Source organism: Theropithecus gelada, chromosome 4 (genome assembly GCF_003255815.1).
Source record: "Theropithecus gelada isolate Dixy chromosome 4, Tgel_1.0, whole genome shotgun sequence".
Classification (NCBI taxonomy): Eukaryota; Metazoa; Chordata; class Mammalia; order Primates; family Cercopithecidae; genus Theropithecus; species Theropithecus gelada.
Window position 1 is genome coordinate 78,338,282 of NC_037671.1, and position 16,171 is coordinate 78,354,452.

A 16,171-nucleotide genomic window follows, 5' to 3' on the forward strand; every position below is an offset into this window, starting at 1 on the left:
TGCACTTGTTTTTTATAGTATCAATTTAAAATGGATCCTTATTCATCGACACATGAATTTTATATACCTTAAAAAAATTACACGAAGTTGGTGGCAATCAGAATCCGGGTGCCGGATTTCAGTTTTTGCTTGTTTACAGCACTGCCAGAGTGTACTAAAGTATTCAAAATATGACCAAATTTAAGCAACCTCAGATAATGGTTGTTATTTCTTCCCTCCATACCAAACCATTTTCTGTTCTTGAGTACACAATTGGACTACATATCCCAGCCTTCCTGCAGTTAGATCACATGACTGAGTTCTAGTAATGAATACCATTTCTGGGACAAAGCTTTAAAGAAGGAGGTGTGCCACCTCCAAGCTCTCATTTTCCTTTCACTGACTGGAGGTGGATGATGAATATGAAGCCTCGATGAAGAGAAGGCAAAATGAGTTTGTGTCCCTGAGTTGCTAAGTGGAGAAGAAACGTCCACCAACCAGGAAACACCTGCCTCCAACTGTTAAGTGAGCAATAAATAAACTTCTATTTTGTTTGAGCTATTACACATTTTCTGATCTATTTATCTACAGCTTAATTTATGTTTAAATATGTTTTAAACTGCCACTGAACTGACTTAGTCACATATTTAAACTTTACAGCAGGTCTGTGAAATGTGCTTTCTTTCTGGTCAGCATGGTCACCCGCTTTAATAGTGGCTTCAGATGAGGCACTTTGTGACAGAGGAGCTCTGCCCCTGGTAAGCCGTTTCTCTTGATATGTCTTCAGCTCCTTGATAACAGCTTGTAATGATGATCTTGCAGACTTCTCCAGCTTTTCTGCTGATACGCAGATTCTTCTTCTCAGCAGGCTGGTTCTTGCTCAGCTAGCTAATGATTTTATTGAATCTTCAAGAATCTTGTGTTTGCCCTCCATCATTGTTCTGACCTTAAATTTTCTTATTTTCCACCTTGTCCTTAGCGAAGACTGTGGATTTAAGTGAGTTCTTAGAGTTCTTAGGAGATACCAACTATGTTTCTCTGCTTCTCCTTTTCTGTGTGTGCGTTGAACTTCTCAGCATTTTGGACTATGTAATTAAGAGCTTCATTAATCAACATATTCTTCCACGTGGTGACTTAATACTCTCCTGTTTGGCCTCTTTGTTCACAGCAGCAACCTTGAAGATGTTGTGGAAGTCAATAGTCATTCTTACTTCACTCTGAGGACCACAATAGCGTGCAAGGGTGTGTCAAGCTCATTGCTATCTTTGGCCATTCTCTCTCACATTAGTACACCTGGATGTGAATGGCATGTTATCTATGTAAGCAGTGATGGTCTCTATCTGGTGGTAGAAATGACGGAATTACACACAATCAGGACAGCTGAGATTCCATTTACTAGCTCAGTAATCAGAGAATATGTATGACATCCCAGCAAAAAAATGTTGAACATGTTCAGATTTCATCGTATCAGCACCACGGTATCAGTCTTACTGGGAAGACGCTTGCATTCAGTTCCTGGCTACTGAAGAAATTTTGCAGGAGTTCCAGATAACTTACTGGGTCCATAATAATGAAAACTATTACAATTATGCTAAAGAAGAATACTTAATAACACAGAAAATGTTCATGATGTCTTTTAATTTAGAAAGCAGGTTATAAAAGTATTACAGTATGATCACATATTTATAAGTAAAATATATATTAATTCATTTAGCAAATAAATATTAAGCCCCTCCTATGCACATACCAATATAGATATTGGTATTTGTGTGTGTTATGGCAGATTTTAATTTTCTTATTTTGTATTTTCTGATTTATCTACAACGAATATGTATTAATTTTCTAAAAAAAATCACTATTAAATTTTTTTGAATTATAAGAAAAGGCTAACGTCATAACAATAAGATTGTATAGAATAAACTGACAACACAGAAGTTATTTTGGCCTTGTGTTCCACAGTGACTCACCAAATATACCCTGCACTGTTTATTTTATTTTTTTCTATTTCACTATTGAAATGAACAGATGCATTTCATGTCACATGGATCTCATGGAAACATGCCAAACATTTTCTTAGCAACCAAACTCCTGTCTTCTGCACTGTGCATGATTAACTAAAACAGCCTGTTGACGGCTTAAAATAAACCTGCCTTTTCCATTTAGCATTTTATCAAATGAATATAATTTCATTTGCTGATGAATTTAGTTCAGCTTCAAGAGAATTTTTCTTTTCTTCATGGGGAGGCTGAAGAATCAGAACTGTCATACCAAAGAATGAAAAGCAAGCCTAGGGAGAACAAGACAGTCTGATGTTTACATGGGTAAAGTAAAAGTATCTTTGTCAATATTACCAGCATTCTCCCTCACCCTCTGTTTTATAGGGTGGAATGCTGATTTTAGTTCTGCCTTTGTATTATGGTGTTTACGTTGCTTGATTACAAACATTAATTTAAATGACTGCTGTGGGGATTACTATTGTTATTATACGTGAGCTCTTGTCTTACTTTTGTTTATTTCTAGCACTTGAGTATGCCCTAAAATTTAATTAGATTCATCTCATAGGATAGTAGACCCTTTGCTGGGGTTCAAAAGTAAAGGGACTAGATGGTATAATCCATCAAGGGAGGAGGGATGTATATTATCAGCAATCAGGAGAGTCAATGCTTTCTTAGAGGATGTGACTCTGCAACTCGGAATGGATTGATATTCTGTTTGATGAATATAAAATATATCTCTGTGTCTACATGTACATGTAGACACTTTGCATCCAAAGACTATAGGAATATTTGCTAAATAAGGAAGATTTAAAGTTTCTTTAAAGATTAACAGCTTGAAAACAAAGTCATCTATGCAGTTAAACCAGCGTGTACCTACAGAATCAATGAGAGGAAGAGGGTTGTACTGAATATTATATAGTCCATGCGATTTCCCCACTATCTTTTACTTGTGTCCTCATTTGGAAATAGACGGTGAAAGACAGCACTAATGGCAAATTGCAACACTATTTAAATTTCCACCTTATTTCCCCCAGCGCAAATTCTTAAATGTTAATCATCATCAGGCAGTCAAGTAGACACTTTAGCTGCAGAGAGTTTTATGTTTTTCCTGGGGAATAAAGGCACGACAAATATAAAACATAATCCTGATAAATCCACTCTTTCTGATTCCTGCTCTATTTACATTTTCAGAAATAATCTTGATGTATTGTATTTAACATTAGACATAATCAATATAAGATTGATAGACATTTTACATTAAACATTGTAAAAATAGCTGCTCCCACATTTCATATTCTTCTGTTACAAGTCTGAATTCTTCATTACTTAAGCGAGGTTATGATGCTGGTCGGCTACTTTGGAAAATGTCACTATCTTCTTCAGGTTTGTTTCTGAAAGTGTACTAACATTTTCAAAACCTGGTTTCTAAGTTGAGAAAAATCCAAGTGAAAGATGTCACAATGACTATTTGAGACTAATCCTACTGACGGCATTACTTCCTTTATGGAGGTAAGACTTGATAACTAGCATTCTCTGCCACTAGCCTACAGAGAAGGTTACCTCTCTGTAGCTTCTGGGGGCTTCTTGCAGGTGGTTAGAGCTTTATTAATTACACTCAGCTGGGCCAAGGGAAACTAGAGATGAAATATGGGAAATATTCCAGAGTCTGGCATGTGAGCAATCATAAGCAGTTCATGGAAACCTCAGAGTGTCTCAGCTTTCCTGCTTTATATTCATTAATTTCTTTTTCTCATATTAATAAAGGTCAATGCTGTTAGTGCCTACCTTATCCATAGAAAGGAGGTTGATCTTGAACTGAGTCGTTCCATTATATTCTACTTTTTAATAGAAAACTAAAATCTTACTTTTGGGGATGGCTTTGTTGTCAGTATGCTTGGTATAGCTTTGTCTTTTTCTAATGAATAGCCCTTTACTTTATTCCAAAAGATCATATGCTTCTTAGAAGTGTTTCTGTTCTTTAGTTAAAATTACATTTTAGTTTTAAAACTCAATTAAAAAATCAGTAGTTATTTATTGATGGCAGGATATTAGTTGCTATACTAAATCCTATAGATGAATTAATTCTCACATTGACACTAGGAAGTAAAATCAGGTCTTTCTGATGCTCTATAATGAAGTGAAAAAGAACACACCACACCCACATTAAGAATAGATTACATGTCTTAGTTAGTCAGCCAAGAAAAAAGAAACCTCTCTGAGGCAGGACCAATATGGCCTGACTAACAAGGATTTCCCTGGTCTCTGCTTCCTGAGAAAGTCCACCAGGAAAGTCATATCCACACATAGTAAAGACCATCAGTGTCTAAATGTCCCTGATAGTAGACCTGCCTCCAACTTTCCAGGCTTCCCAAATAATTACATCTTCACAACCCAAAGTATTTTCCAAATCCCTTGTTCTTATAATTACAGCAGATTTCAGAACATCATACCTTTGCAGTGGTGTTCCTTTAAAATGAGGTACATAAACTCCTTTAATTGTACAGTGAAATAAAAATATAGTTCATTTTCAATATAAGGATTGGGGCAACTAAAATCTGGTCACTTGAAGAACTAATTTCTGGTAAAAAGATGAGGAACTAAATTATAGAGATTTGTTAATACAGTATTGTAAGTTGTCAGGATAATTTGGGAATAGTTCTTTCTAGATCAATGGATGGATTGAATAAGAACATCTTTGACTTATGATTCTAAAATGTGGTATGACATTTTTGCAAATTTCATCTTGAGGAAATACTTTTCTGTAAGATTTTCTCCCTAAAGCTAGACTAGATCTCCAATGGGAGTACCCGTACTCCCTGGAAGTCTGGAACAAAACAGGAAATACTTTCCTGGCTCTGCAATGGCATACTATGGTTGCCTAAACAAAAAAGGGCAAGGTTGTCTGGTACTTGCATAACTAGATAACTAGAAAGATATAGACATGGGTGTGTGTGTGTGTGTGTGGATGTGGATGTGTGTGCATACAATTAAGAAGTCTATATGTATATGGATATAAGCTTATACATATACATAAATATAAGCTTCTCAGTTCCAAATATAGTAACATAAAGAACACTTCAGTTATTAGGAAAAGATACTCTTTCAATGCAGGCTCTAGGGTGCACTGTCTAATTCAGTAGCTACTAGTCATATGTGGAGTTATATAAATTTAAATGCAAACTAATTTCATGTAAATTAATTTAAAATTCATCTTCAGAGCCGCACTAGCCACGTTTCAAGTACTCCACATGTGGCTAGTAGCTACCATATCAGATAGCACAGATGTAGAATCCTTCCATCATTGCAGGAAGTTCTACTAGACAGTGTTGGTCCGGAAATGAAGGAAATATTTTTAAAATGCATTTAATTAGGGCTTGTTAGTCTTATCCTTTCAATAAAGTCTTCCCTGAACTAATTTCTGTTGTAGATTACTGAAATGGGCTATTTTATTATGCTGTTCACATAGTTATTCAACTTCTAATTGGAGGTTGATGAAGTTCTTTCATTTACGACAGTATTATTTGCACCACATTTTCCAACTGCATTAAGAAGTTAAATTATCTCACAGAAGATGACAAAAGACAGGGAATTTACTCAACAGTCTAGAACATATAAATATAAATATGTATGAGGGTGTGTGTGTGTGTGTGTGTGTATGTGTGTAAGTTTGTGTTGACTGAAAACCAAAGTTGAGGATGCCGTGCTCCCACATTGTGAAGTGAAATGCTAAGCATACTACGAGCTTATCTTTGCAACCTTCTCAAGAAGAGTCCAGTCAAGTCCAACAGGGACTTCTGCCCTGCATAAGGAAATCATTAGAGAAGATTTTTTGAAGAAATGTCTAAGAGCAAAGAATTACCAGTGGCTCTCAAAGATTCTGTTTGCAAGTGGCATACTGCTCATATTTCACTTGCCAAATCAAGTCATGTGACCAAACCTGCCATCAGTGGGGTGGAGAAGTATAGTCTTCTCACAGAGAGTAGCAGCAAATAATTAGGGACAATAGTATACCTGTCACAAGGCCTTTTTGCTAATGATAAACATCTCACTCTCTGTATTAGTTAGGGTTCTCCAGAGAAACAGAACCAGTAGGATACACATATAAAGATATAAGGAGATTAATATGGGAATTGGCTCACATGGTTATGGAAGCAAAGAAGTCCCATCGTATGCCATCTGCAAGATGGAGAACTACGAATTCAGACTGTAATTCATGTTGGGTCCAAAGGCCTGCGAAACAATAGGAGCTGCTGGCATAAGTGTCAGAGTCAGAAGGCCAAGAACTCCAGTATTTCAGAGCAGAAGATGGGTGTCCCAGCTCATGGAGAGGGGGAGAGAGAGAAAAAGAGAGAGAGAGAGAGAAAATTCGCTCCTTCTCTGTCTTTTTGTGCTGTTTAGGTCTCCAACAGATTAGATGATGCTGCCCACATTGACGAAGGCAGCTCTTCTTTACCTCAGTCCACTGGTTCAAATGCCATTCTCTTTCAGAAACACCCTCACAGACACACCCAGAAATAATGTTTTACCGGCTATCTGGGCATCCCTTAATGTGTCAGTCAAATTGACACGTAAAATTAACCATCACACTCTGTCTTTTATTTATCTTGTTATGATACAGCTGGTTTCTAGATGGTATTTTTTTTTTTTTTTTTTTTTTTTTAGACAGAGTCTCGCTCTGTAGCCCAGACTGGAATGCAGGGGCACAATTTCGGCTCACTGCTAGCTCCACCTCCCAGGTTCACGCCATTCTCCTGCCTCAACCTCCCGAGTAGCTGGGACTACAGGCACCCACCACTATGCCCAGCTAATTTTTCTGTATTTTTTTTAGTAGAGATGGGGTTTCACTGTGTTAGCCAGGATGGTCTCGATCTCTTGACCACCCAATCCGCCTGCCTCAGCCTCCCAAAGTGCTGGGATTACAGGCGTGAGCCACCACACCCAGCCTCTAAATGGTATTTTTATATCTGCTTAGAAAAAGTAACCCTATTTTTAGAACAACTGAGGTATCTGGTTTTTCAACATTATCAACAATAGACCACTGTGGTTTCTTGGAGTCTCTTATCATCCTTGACCTAGGCCAACTGCACTGGTTGCCCTCCTACTATACTCCGAATCTGTAGAATGCATAAAAAGCAGAGGACACTTTGTTCATTACTCTGCCTGTTTTAGTGCCAGAGATCCTGGCCTGGAGTCGGAAGTCTGGTAGGGAACAATTTGGACAAATTGAATAGAAGGTGTTATTTATGGCCATGAGGACAGAACAAGAATACCTGCTGCTGGAAAGTTTTATAAGATGATGATCATGTTTTCTTTCTCATTAGCAGGGTATTTCAAAGGTGAGTGGTGGTCACTTTATTTATTATAAACAAATACCACTGAGCCTTAACTTTTGGAAGAAGCTTGTATTAATCAACACAGCACACAGAAATGACACCTGTGAGACAGGTGTTTTCATCTCCATTTTGCAAAAGAGCCAGCAAAACAAAGAGAGATTAAGCGACTTGCCCAGAGTGTCACAACTCAAGTGCTAGAGATGGCGTCTGAGCTTGAGTCTTCCTGATTCCAGATTTACACATGGATCTGGTGAGCATCTTCCTACCCATATCAACAAGTAGCATTTGTCAGGTGGTATACTGCATTCGCCAGGCCTCTTGCCAAAGGCAGTATCAACATTGGTTGATTTGTCTTTAAAATTACCCTGCAAAATAACTATTATTTCTTAGTATTCTATGGTTAGGAAATTGAAGCTTAGAGGGGTAAATATGGCATGAAAGATTACACTGCTAACAAGTGTTGGAGCCAGAATTTTAAACCAAGTCTAACTCTAAAGTCACTGTTCCCATGGCTAACTAACCTCTACTGTTACAGCTTTAATGCTTAGCATCTGCATCCAAAACTAGGGGTGCCCTGAAGTGGAAAAAGGCAGGATATCTGAAGTCATACCAGAAAGGCAAGTAAAAAGAATAAAAGTACTTGAGTAAAAATGCATGGGATTGGATGATGGTGTAGGTTTATGGTGGAAATGAGAATATTAAAATGAGAATTACAGAAGAAAATCACTTAATCATGAAATAGAAATGGACTTCTGTCCCTGAAGCTCTTTGGTTAATTTTGCTTTTCAGATCTAATTTTTTTCTTAAGCATGCTTATTTTGATTCTAATCCAGTTGAAGCAAGCTTATAATTAAAGTGGCATTTACTACATTGGACATTTTTCATACTGATTAGATAGGAGTGTCTAGGGCAGCGAAAGGCCCTTGGGATCTGAGCACATCCAATGTCTTGATCACACAGTAGAAACAGGCAACCAAAATCCAGCCTTGGTGGGAGACAGTCTGAGTCAGAGGGATTGTTAGATGATAAGCCAAAGCAGAAGCCAGGGAGTGCACCCGGAGATACTCATTGCTGGGAGGCTCTGTGTTCATCTTGTTTTAATCAGTTGACCATTAAAAGAGAGAGAAGAAAAAATGAATGAAAAATTGTTAGGATAACTGAGTCAGATGACAATTGTGTGCAACTCAAACATACCTAATACTAAAACAAGAGGTATTCTGATGGAAGTTAGTACATAGATTGACATGAGTTGTCCTTTCTGACACTTAGAACCAATCTTTTTCTAAAGAATTGCTACCTCTCAAAATGGTTGGATATGAAAATTAGGACCTAGCTGGATCAACTCAGTGGAAGCTAGTATATGACTTCTTAACTATTTCAACTAGAAGTATGTACCAAGCTGTGTCACTGATGTCCAAATAACCCCTGCAACACTTAGACATCCTTCCACAGAAAATTATTCCTAATTCCTATATTTCTAGAATGATGCCCAGAATTTAAAATAATAGCCCCATGCCTTGCTACTCATTGTAACTGAGAATGCAAATGTCCTTGGATAGCTGGAAAAATTGCAGAAAAAAATGATAAAGGTTTTTCTGTATGACAATCAGTTCTACAGACATCTAGCTCTGCCAGAATGGAGGCAATTATTTATTGTTGATTAAGCAGTGGAAGTCGTGGTTCTGGGTTTAAGGAAGACAGTTTTCTGGCCAAGAGGATCTAGAAAGTGCCCTTGGAACAACTGACTTTCCAGGATATTCATATACTCTATGGTTCCTGACAAAAATATAAAGGATCTGGGCTTGATTTTAATGAAAGAGTGAATGTTCACCCTCACTTCTTAGAATATTGAGTAGAAAATCAGAGGCTTTTCTCTAATCTTCATTCCTCTCTTTATTCCACTCTTGGAGCCTGGTTGTAAACCTTGGTATCCTGTATCTATGGTGAGTCTACAGACGGACTGGGTTGTTCAGAATCTTCCCTCTTGTAATACACTACTACTTTATATAAAGAATGACCCCAATCATAGGTTCTTATACGTCTTTAGAGGAGAATTTAAAACTATGGGGAAAACAGTAATTTTGTCCCACTACAAACAAATCAATCTGTGATTTGTGTATTGAGACTCCCCCAGAGAGATTTGGGCAATTAAGAATTGGAAACCCTTAATTAGACTGAAAAAGACTCAGCGATGGTAGATGGAGATGCTGATGAGTTCCAGAAGGGCTCTCTGTGTGTTAAGAGTTGGGTAGTCAATATGCAATGTAACATCTAGAGTAGTGTGGAACATTTCATTACCAAACACTGTAATCATGCTCAGGGCTCCCCTGGAGTGGCTCATCATGTGCCCTGACCTCAGGGTCCTATTTCTTCTGGTGTGGTTTGGGGTGTATTTAGTGAGTAAATGACCATGCTTTCCCCCAGTGGAACTAAAGAGGGCAGGTTGGATACAATAGCTTCTAGAGCTGGCATTGGACTTTGTCAGCAGTGTGGCTTTTATGATCATTGATCATAAGCAAAGAAAGACTCTTTCTGTCCCTCTCTCTGCCAGACATCCCTCTAGTGTCCAGGTTTCCCTTCTGCGGCTGAGTGGTATACATAACACCCTTTCTATGTGCCAGGCTATGTCACTGTAAGGCCCTTCTGATAATGATAAACAGCACACTCTCTGTATTAGTTAGGGTTCTCCAGAAAAACAGGACTATTAGGATATAATACAAAGATATAAGGAGATTAATATGGGAATTGGCTGTAAGCAATTATAAGCAGTGACATAGCCTGGTACATAGAAACAGCCTCCCCTTTTCTCTACACTTAAATTCTTCCTGTTCTTTAACATGGAGCTGGGACTTCACCTCCTGCAGACAAATATCTACATATTACCCTCCAGTTTATTTTTTATTTTGTTTCTTTAAAATTGTGACTTTCTTCAATGTACTGTAACTTCCAGAGTGCTGAACATAATTCTAACAGGAAGCCTTCAATTAAAATAGAGTAATGCTGAGGTACGTTTGAAATACTTGCTATTTTGGAATCTAGGAAAGCAAATGTCTACGGGAAAACAGGAAAGTCGGATTCAACATCTAGACTTTTTAACAGTAAAGATTCCAAAGAAAAGACTGTATTTAGGAAAATGAACCAATACTGTTTACTTTTACATAGAAATCTAAAAATAAGTGAATGAGTATATACATTGGAGAGAGTGACAGAATTAAAAGTAAGACGTCTGCAAAGTGATACAGGAAATAGAATAGATAATCTGGATATTACAGGCCAAAAGCAACATAAAACAGCTAACGATGTTTTTGGTATAGTGGAAAAATCAACAGTAATCTGAAATTTTCTGTCCTTTTGCAATATTAACAAATTTTATTTTATTGTTGGATAGTCTCTCTGCCAACTTTCTAGAATGATCTGGATATATTACTGACTTTTCTAACTTTATTTCCCCTGCTACTATTATTTTATGTATTACTCTGTGGACATCTTATTTTCTTGCCTACAGGGAATAATTTAACTTAAATATTAACATTAGTCATTTGAGCATAGTATTTCACGGACATTTTTATCCCTCTGTTTTTCTAAGATCATCCATTACTTTTACTCTGTTTCCTGTGTTGACGTTTTTCATGCTGTTTGCAATAATTTTCAGTAGGAAAAAAGTTTAAATGCATACAGTGACACTTCCATGAAATGGAATTTTCAAAGACATTTGTTTCTTGGATCTGTTGCTACGATTTTAAAATAGGAATGTTATACCCAGGAAAATATGCAATGTAGGAGCAGGACATATTTTACCACTGTGGGTATGTTCAAATTTCTAAAAATATTTTTGTTTTCTTTCTCTTTTTAAAGTTTGACAAGAAAATATTTGTGCACTCAAATTTTTTTCCCTAGTTATTGAGTTGTTTTTTCTCATTGTTCCTTGATATCATCTCACCTAAGTATATGATTTCAGTGTGTTTTCTGGTTGGACTCCGGAGAGATGGCAACGTCAAGCAGGTTTATTTAGCTGTGTGTTGAACAGAACTGCAGGAAGCAAGCAAAGGCTGTTAGCAGAAGCCAGGAGGAGATCTTTAAAAGCATGATGAGCTATGTTACACACACCAAGGGCACAAATAAATTGCATTTTGCACCATCCTCAGAGATATCACTGGTAGGTGGTAGAGTGTTCAGGAGTCAGAGCGCTAGTCCAGGATCAATGCAACAGCAGCAGCGTGGAGGTGAGAAAGCCGAGGATGCCGGGAGCCACCTCGTTCCCACAACTGACGGAGCAGGACCACAGCCCTCAGCCTCAAGCTGTTCCTGCAGCTTGGAAACTATCGGCTAAGCTGGCCCAGAGTATGAGAATTTTCTAAAAGCTGAAGGGAGACAGTCCCTTTAGTGCATGGGTATTCCAGTCATTAGATCCAAAGACAAGCGCAGCTTCTATTTCAAAAAAAAAAAAATAGCAGATAGCTGCAGGGTTAGCTCTTCCCCCAATGGCTGTTCACATTGATTTGCTTCATAGATTGATTGCTTTTGGCATTCGCAACTCTCCTGAACAACAGGGGAAAAAAACCCAGTGGCTGGGCCAAATTCACAAATGATGAATGAACATGGAAGACACATTTGGTGTCACACTCACTTGCAATGGGTAACAGCATTTAAAAGTAGTAACAGCTGGATTCAAGTTTTTAAAATTAGGGCTGTATTATTAATAGAGGAATTGGGACACTGGGAGTCTGAGAGGGAGATTAAAAGCTTATTTGAAATGAATGGGCTTTCTGCTGCACCTTGGGATGGCAGCCACCAGGCGGACATGACACATGGCTCTGGCCCCTTGTCAGACAACTTTTACTCAGCTGGATTCAGCATTAGACCTTGGTGTGCAATGAGGACACTCTAACAAGGAGCGGCACAAAACTTCTTTTGTATTTATTGTGGGGATTTTGTAAAGTATATTGTCCAATAAATCTCATATCATCTTCTTCATGAAGACATCCAGGAGAAATTCCTCACACATCTTACAGACAGGAAAAGCTATGTTCTCCAGAGAAATGATGCTAGTCCACTTCATAAACACTGAATCTTGTGACTGCCAGAGTTTCCCTCCTGCCTTGGTCCCGGTGAAGCAAGTGACTGGGTTTAAGACTAGAATGGGACCTTCTGTATACACTGATATTCAATACTTTTATTCCTGGCTTCACTTTGCTTTCTCACCCTTATTTTTCTTTCTCTCCTATTACATGCATTTATGCAATGAGGAGGAAGATAAACAGTCAGTACACATTTTTTAGTGATAAATTATCATTTTAAATTTTGCCCAAGCGGCAATATTGTTATAAAAGAAAATATCCTTAATTTTTAGGAAATGCAGATCCAAGTATGGATGGGAGTGAAATGATGTGCAACTGCGATTTGCTTTAAAATACTTCAGCAATCGAAGGGGTAGATAAAGCAAGGAGGGAAACATTTTGAAAACTGAATATAGGTGGGTTTTTAAAACTATCCTTTTTAACTTCTGTGTATGTTTAGGAATTTTAATTAGAAAATGTTTTCCATTTGGATCAAATTTTTGATATAGTGGGAGGCCAAGTTTCTTGTCAACTTGACAGTGATTTCCATCAGAAAATGTTGACTAGTTTTTCATATATTCTTCTGAAACTGGTTTGACTGTTTAGTTTTTCTCCCCCTGCCTTGTCAGTTGAAGCTTCAAGTCATACAATCTAAGACAGAATGAAGGCAGCAAATCTAAACTCCAAGGCTACATAAAATGTGCCAATCCACAGGTAGAAACACTCACATGTGCTTAGAAACGCTCTGCTTTCCTCCTTGATTACCCAGATTCTCACTCTGAGCTTCTATTTCTCCAGATCTAGACCTGGGAATTTAATATCTGAAGACTCATATAGGGCTGATGTACCCTAAGTTGCAAAATTTCATGCATATTTCATACTTACACTCTTCATATGTCAATGGTGCTATTGAGTTTGGTTACTTTCTCTATCTGTGTGGTTTCATCACCAGTTTATTCACTCCTATATAAAACTTAGGATTTGAGATAAGAACTGGAATTTAAATGAGCTTTAGGAAAGAGTGTATCTTGGTTAGAATATAAGAGTCTGAAAAGTCTGCTGTGGGTGCTAAGCTGGCTAACTAAGGGAAATGGTGATGCTAACAGAAATTTGTCATGTGTCTTCAGAGTATTGTCTGGCAACTGATTAAAACAGAGGAAGAGTGAAACAACATCTGCTTCTCTCCACCTCACACTGATAAAATGGTTGAATAAATGCACTTTGCTTATGGCCATGAAGAACACAGGGGACTTCATCTTTCCAAGTGTTTTCATGCAATGCTCAAGGCTAATTCTTTTGGTCCTGATGTTTTATTTCTTAGCACCTGCTGGATCAAGAAGCACTCACAAGGATCATTTCTCAAAAATGTCTGAAACTATATCTATTCTGACTATGAACCTTGATCACAATTCAAACCCTTAGGCTACTAAAAATAAAATGTTCTGATTGTTTTCAGCATTACCCACTAACTTTTGCTTTCTATTTCCATTTTCTGTCTTCTGGGGGCACTTTTTAAACAGAGTCTGAAAGTGCTATTCTTTTTTTTTTTTTTTTGAGACAGAATCTCTCTCTGTTGCCAGGCTGGAGTGCAATGGCGCAATCTCGGCTCACTGCAACCTCTGCTTCTGGTTCAAGCAATTCTCCTGACTCAGCCTCCCGAGTAGCTGGGACTACAGGCACACACCACCATGCCCAACTAATTTTTGTTTTTAGTAGAGATGGGGTTTCACCATGTTGGCCAGGATGGTCTTGATCTGTTGACCTCCTGATGCACCTGCCTTAGCCTCCCAAAGTGCTGGGATTACAGGCGTGAGCCACTGTGCCCAGCCCGAAAGTGTTATTCTTACTATGACCTACAGTGGTAATATTTCACTTAAAAACCAGTGCTATGCCCATTGCTGGTTAACAAGCTTTGGAGAAGTATTAGGTTGAACCATAGAAACTGCCACAAATGGTCAAATATTGAAAATTTTCTATGCTTCAGTTCATAGTCTCTTTCACACACATTCTCTTTCGTATTTTTTTATAATTTTATTTTTATATGACTTAATGGACACATGCTGATTTCCTGTATATCATCAACACTCCGGAGCCATGAGGGTAAGATCAGAGCTGCAGGAGCCCAGACACGTACTTTGTCACCTGCCAAGTGAAAGACAATGAATGGAGTTCCCTAAATTTTTCATTGAACTTTTTCGTGTCTATGTTGCCTAATTTTATTCCCTTTCTTTGTGTTTAAGAAAGATCTAATACCCACACAGAATATCAAGGCTATTAAACTCTAAGCAGATTGCCAACCTCAAAGCTTAAGTTCCTGTTATCATAGCCCTCATTTCTCAAATTTGTATAAATGTACATGTGATGGAAAACCAGAAGATGCTTAGTAAACATGGTCAGTTTTACTCAATGATGAATGGTTTCAGTCATCATTTTTTCTATTTTTTCATTTTTTCTATTAAAGGAAACAGAAATATACTATAGAGTATAATGCAAACACTACATGGATTTTTAAGATAAAATCTGAAAGGCATGTTCCGCATTTAGGGCTATTGCCAGGCCCAGAACCATGGGATGAAGTTTTACTCCTTCTGTCGGTAGAGGAAGTTTAGTGGAAGGTTTGAGTACCTGACCCCTGAGTGTAGGAAATGCATAGAAGTAGCAAAGTCTGAACAACACTGAGAACTACACAGTAAAATTAGCACATAGGATTTATTATCCTTTGTTGAATTAGTATATGAGTATATGATGATGATGATGATGATGAAAATGACCATGATGATTAAAAAAAAAAACTAATATTTTTGGAGTTCTTACAATGGGCCTAAGTATTGGTGCACAAGTATTCTAGGGATTGGCAAACTACATCCTGCAGACCAAATTCAGCCCACTGACTGTTTTTGCGAGTAAGATTTTATTGGAATATAGCCACACCAAGTCATTCAGGTATTTTCTATGGCTGCTTCCATTCTATTTAATACAAGGGCATACTTGAGTAGATGCAACAGAGACAACATAGTCCACAAGGCCTAAACTATTTAGTATCTGGTTCTTTACAGAAAAAATTTGCCAATTCCTGTATTAGTGCATTAATTCTCATAACAAGCTTATGAGGGAGATTCTAATATTAACTTCATTTTGCTGATGAAAAAACTAAGGCACAGAAGGTTATTTACCTTACTCAAAGTCATAGAGCAAGTAAGTGGCAGGGCAGTATTCGAATCCATCATTCTGGCTGTAGAGCCCACATATCTGAAACAACTCACTATAGAGATCCTTCTAGATAACAGAAAACATATTCAAGGTCACTTTAAAAACACAGGCCCTAAGTTGCTAGCCTCCTAGTAAATGCTGTTAATATATCCATAACTAGAAAAGAAGGTGCCAAATTATGAGGATGGTGAGCAAGAAACCTGGAACATGGAAAAAATAGCACCTGTCTTAGCCAGTTCAGGCTGCTATAACAGGGCACCATAGATTGGTGGCTTATAAACAATAGATATCTGTTTCTTATAGTCTGGAGGCTGGAAGCCCAAGGTCAGGGTATGAGATGGTTTGAAAGTTTGTCCCCTCCAGATCTATGTTGAACTGGGATTCCCAATGTTGGAAGTGGGGCCTAGTTGGAGGTGATCGGATCATGGAGGCGAAACCCTCAGGAATGGTTTAGCACCATCCCCTTGGTAGTAAATGAGTTCTCCTTCAGTTAGTTCATGTGAGATCTGGTTGTTTAAAAGAATCTGGGACCTCCGCCTTCTCCCTCTCTTGCTCTCATTCTCACACATGATAACACTGGCTCCCTCTTTGCCTT

At 37.9% G+C, this 16,171-nt stretch overlaps 1 protein-coding gene and 1 long non-coding RNA gene across 2 annotated transcripts in view; both read left to right on the forward strand.

Annotated features, from left to right (window-relative positions):
• Nucleotides 1–366: 366 nt before the first annotated feature.
• Nucleotides 367–1,717, forward strand: LOC112623786. The gene is made up of 2 exons (XR_003119205.1): nucleotides 367–737; nucleotides 1,148–1,717. It is a non-coding gene; the product is annotated as an uncharacterized LOC112623786 (long non-coding RNA).
• A 470-nt stretch (nucleotides 1,718–2,187) lies between these two features.
• Nucleotides 2,188–16,171, forward strand: part of SH3BGRL2 (SH3 domain binding glutamate rich protein like 2) — a 273,913-nt gene continuing 259,929 nt past the window's right edge. The window contains exon 1 of the mRNA XM_025383663.1: nucleotides 2,188–2,300. Coding sequence (XP_025239448.1) covers nucleotides 2,289–2,300 — 12 coding nt within the window. The 5' untranslated portion in view covers nucleotides 2,188–2,288. The remainder of the gene's footprint in view (nucleotides 2,301–16,171) is intronic.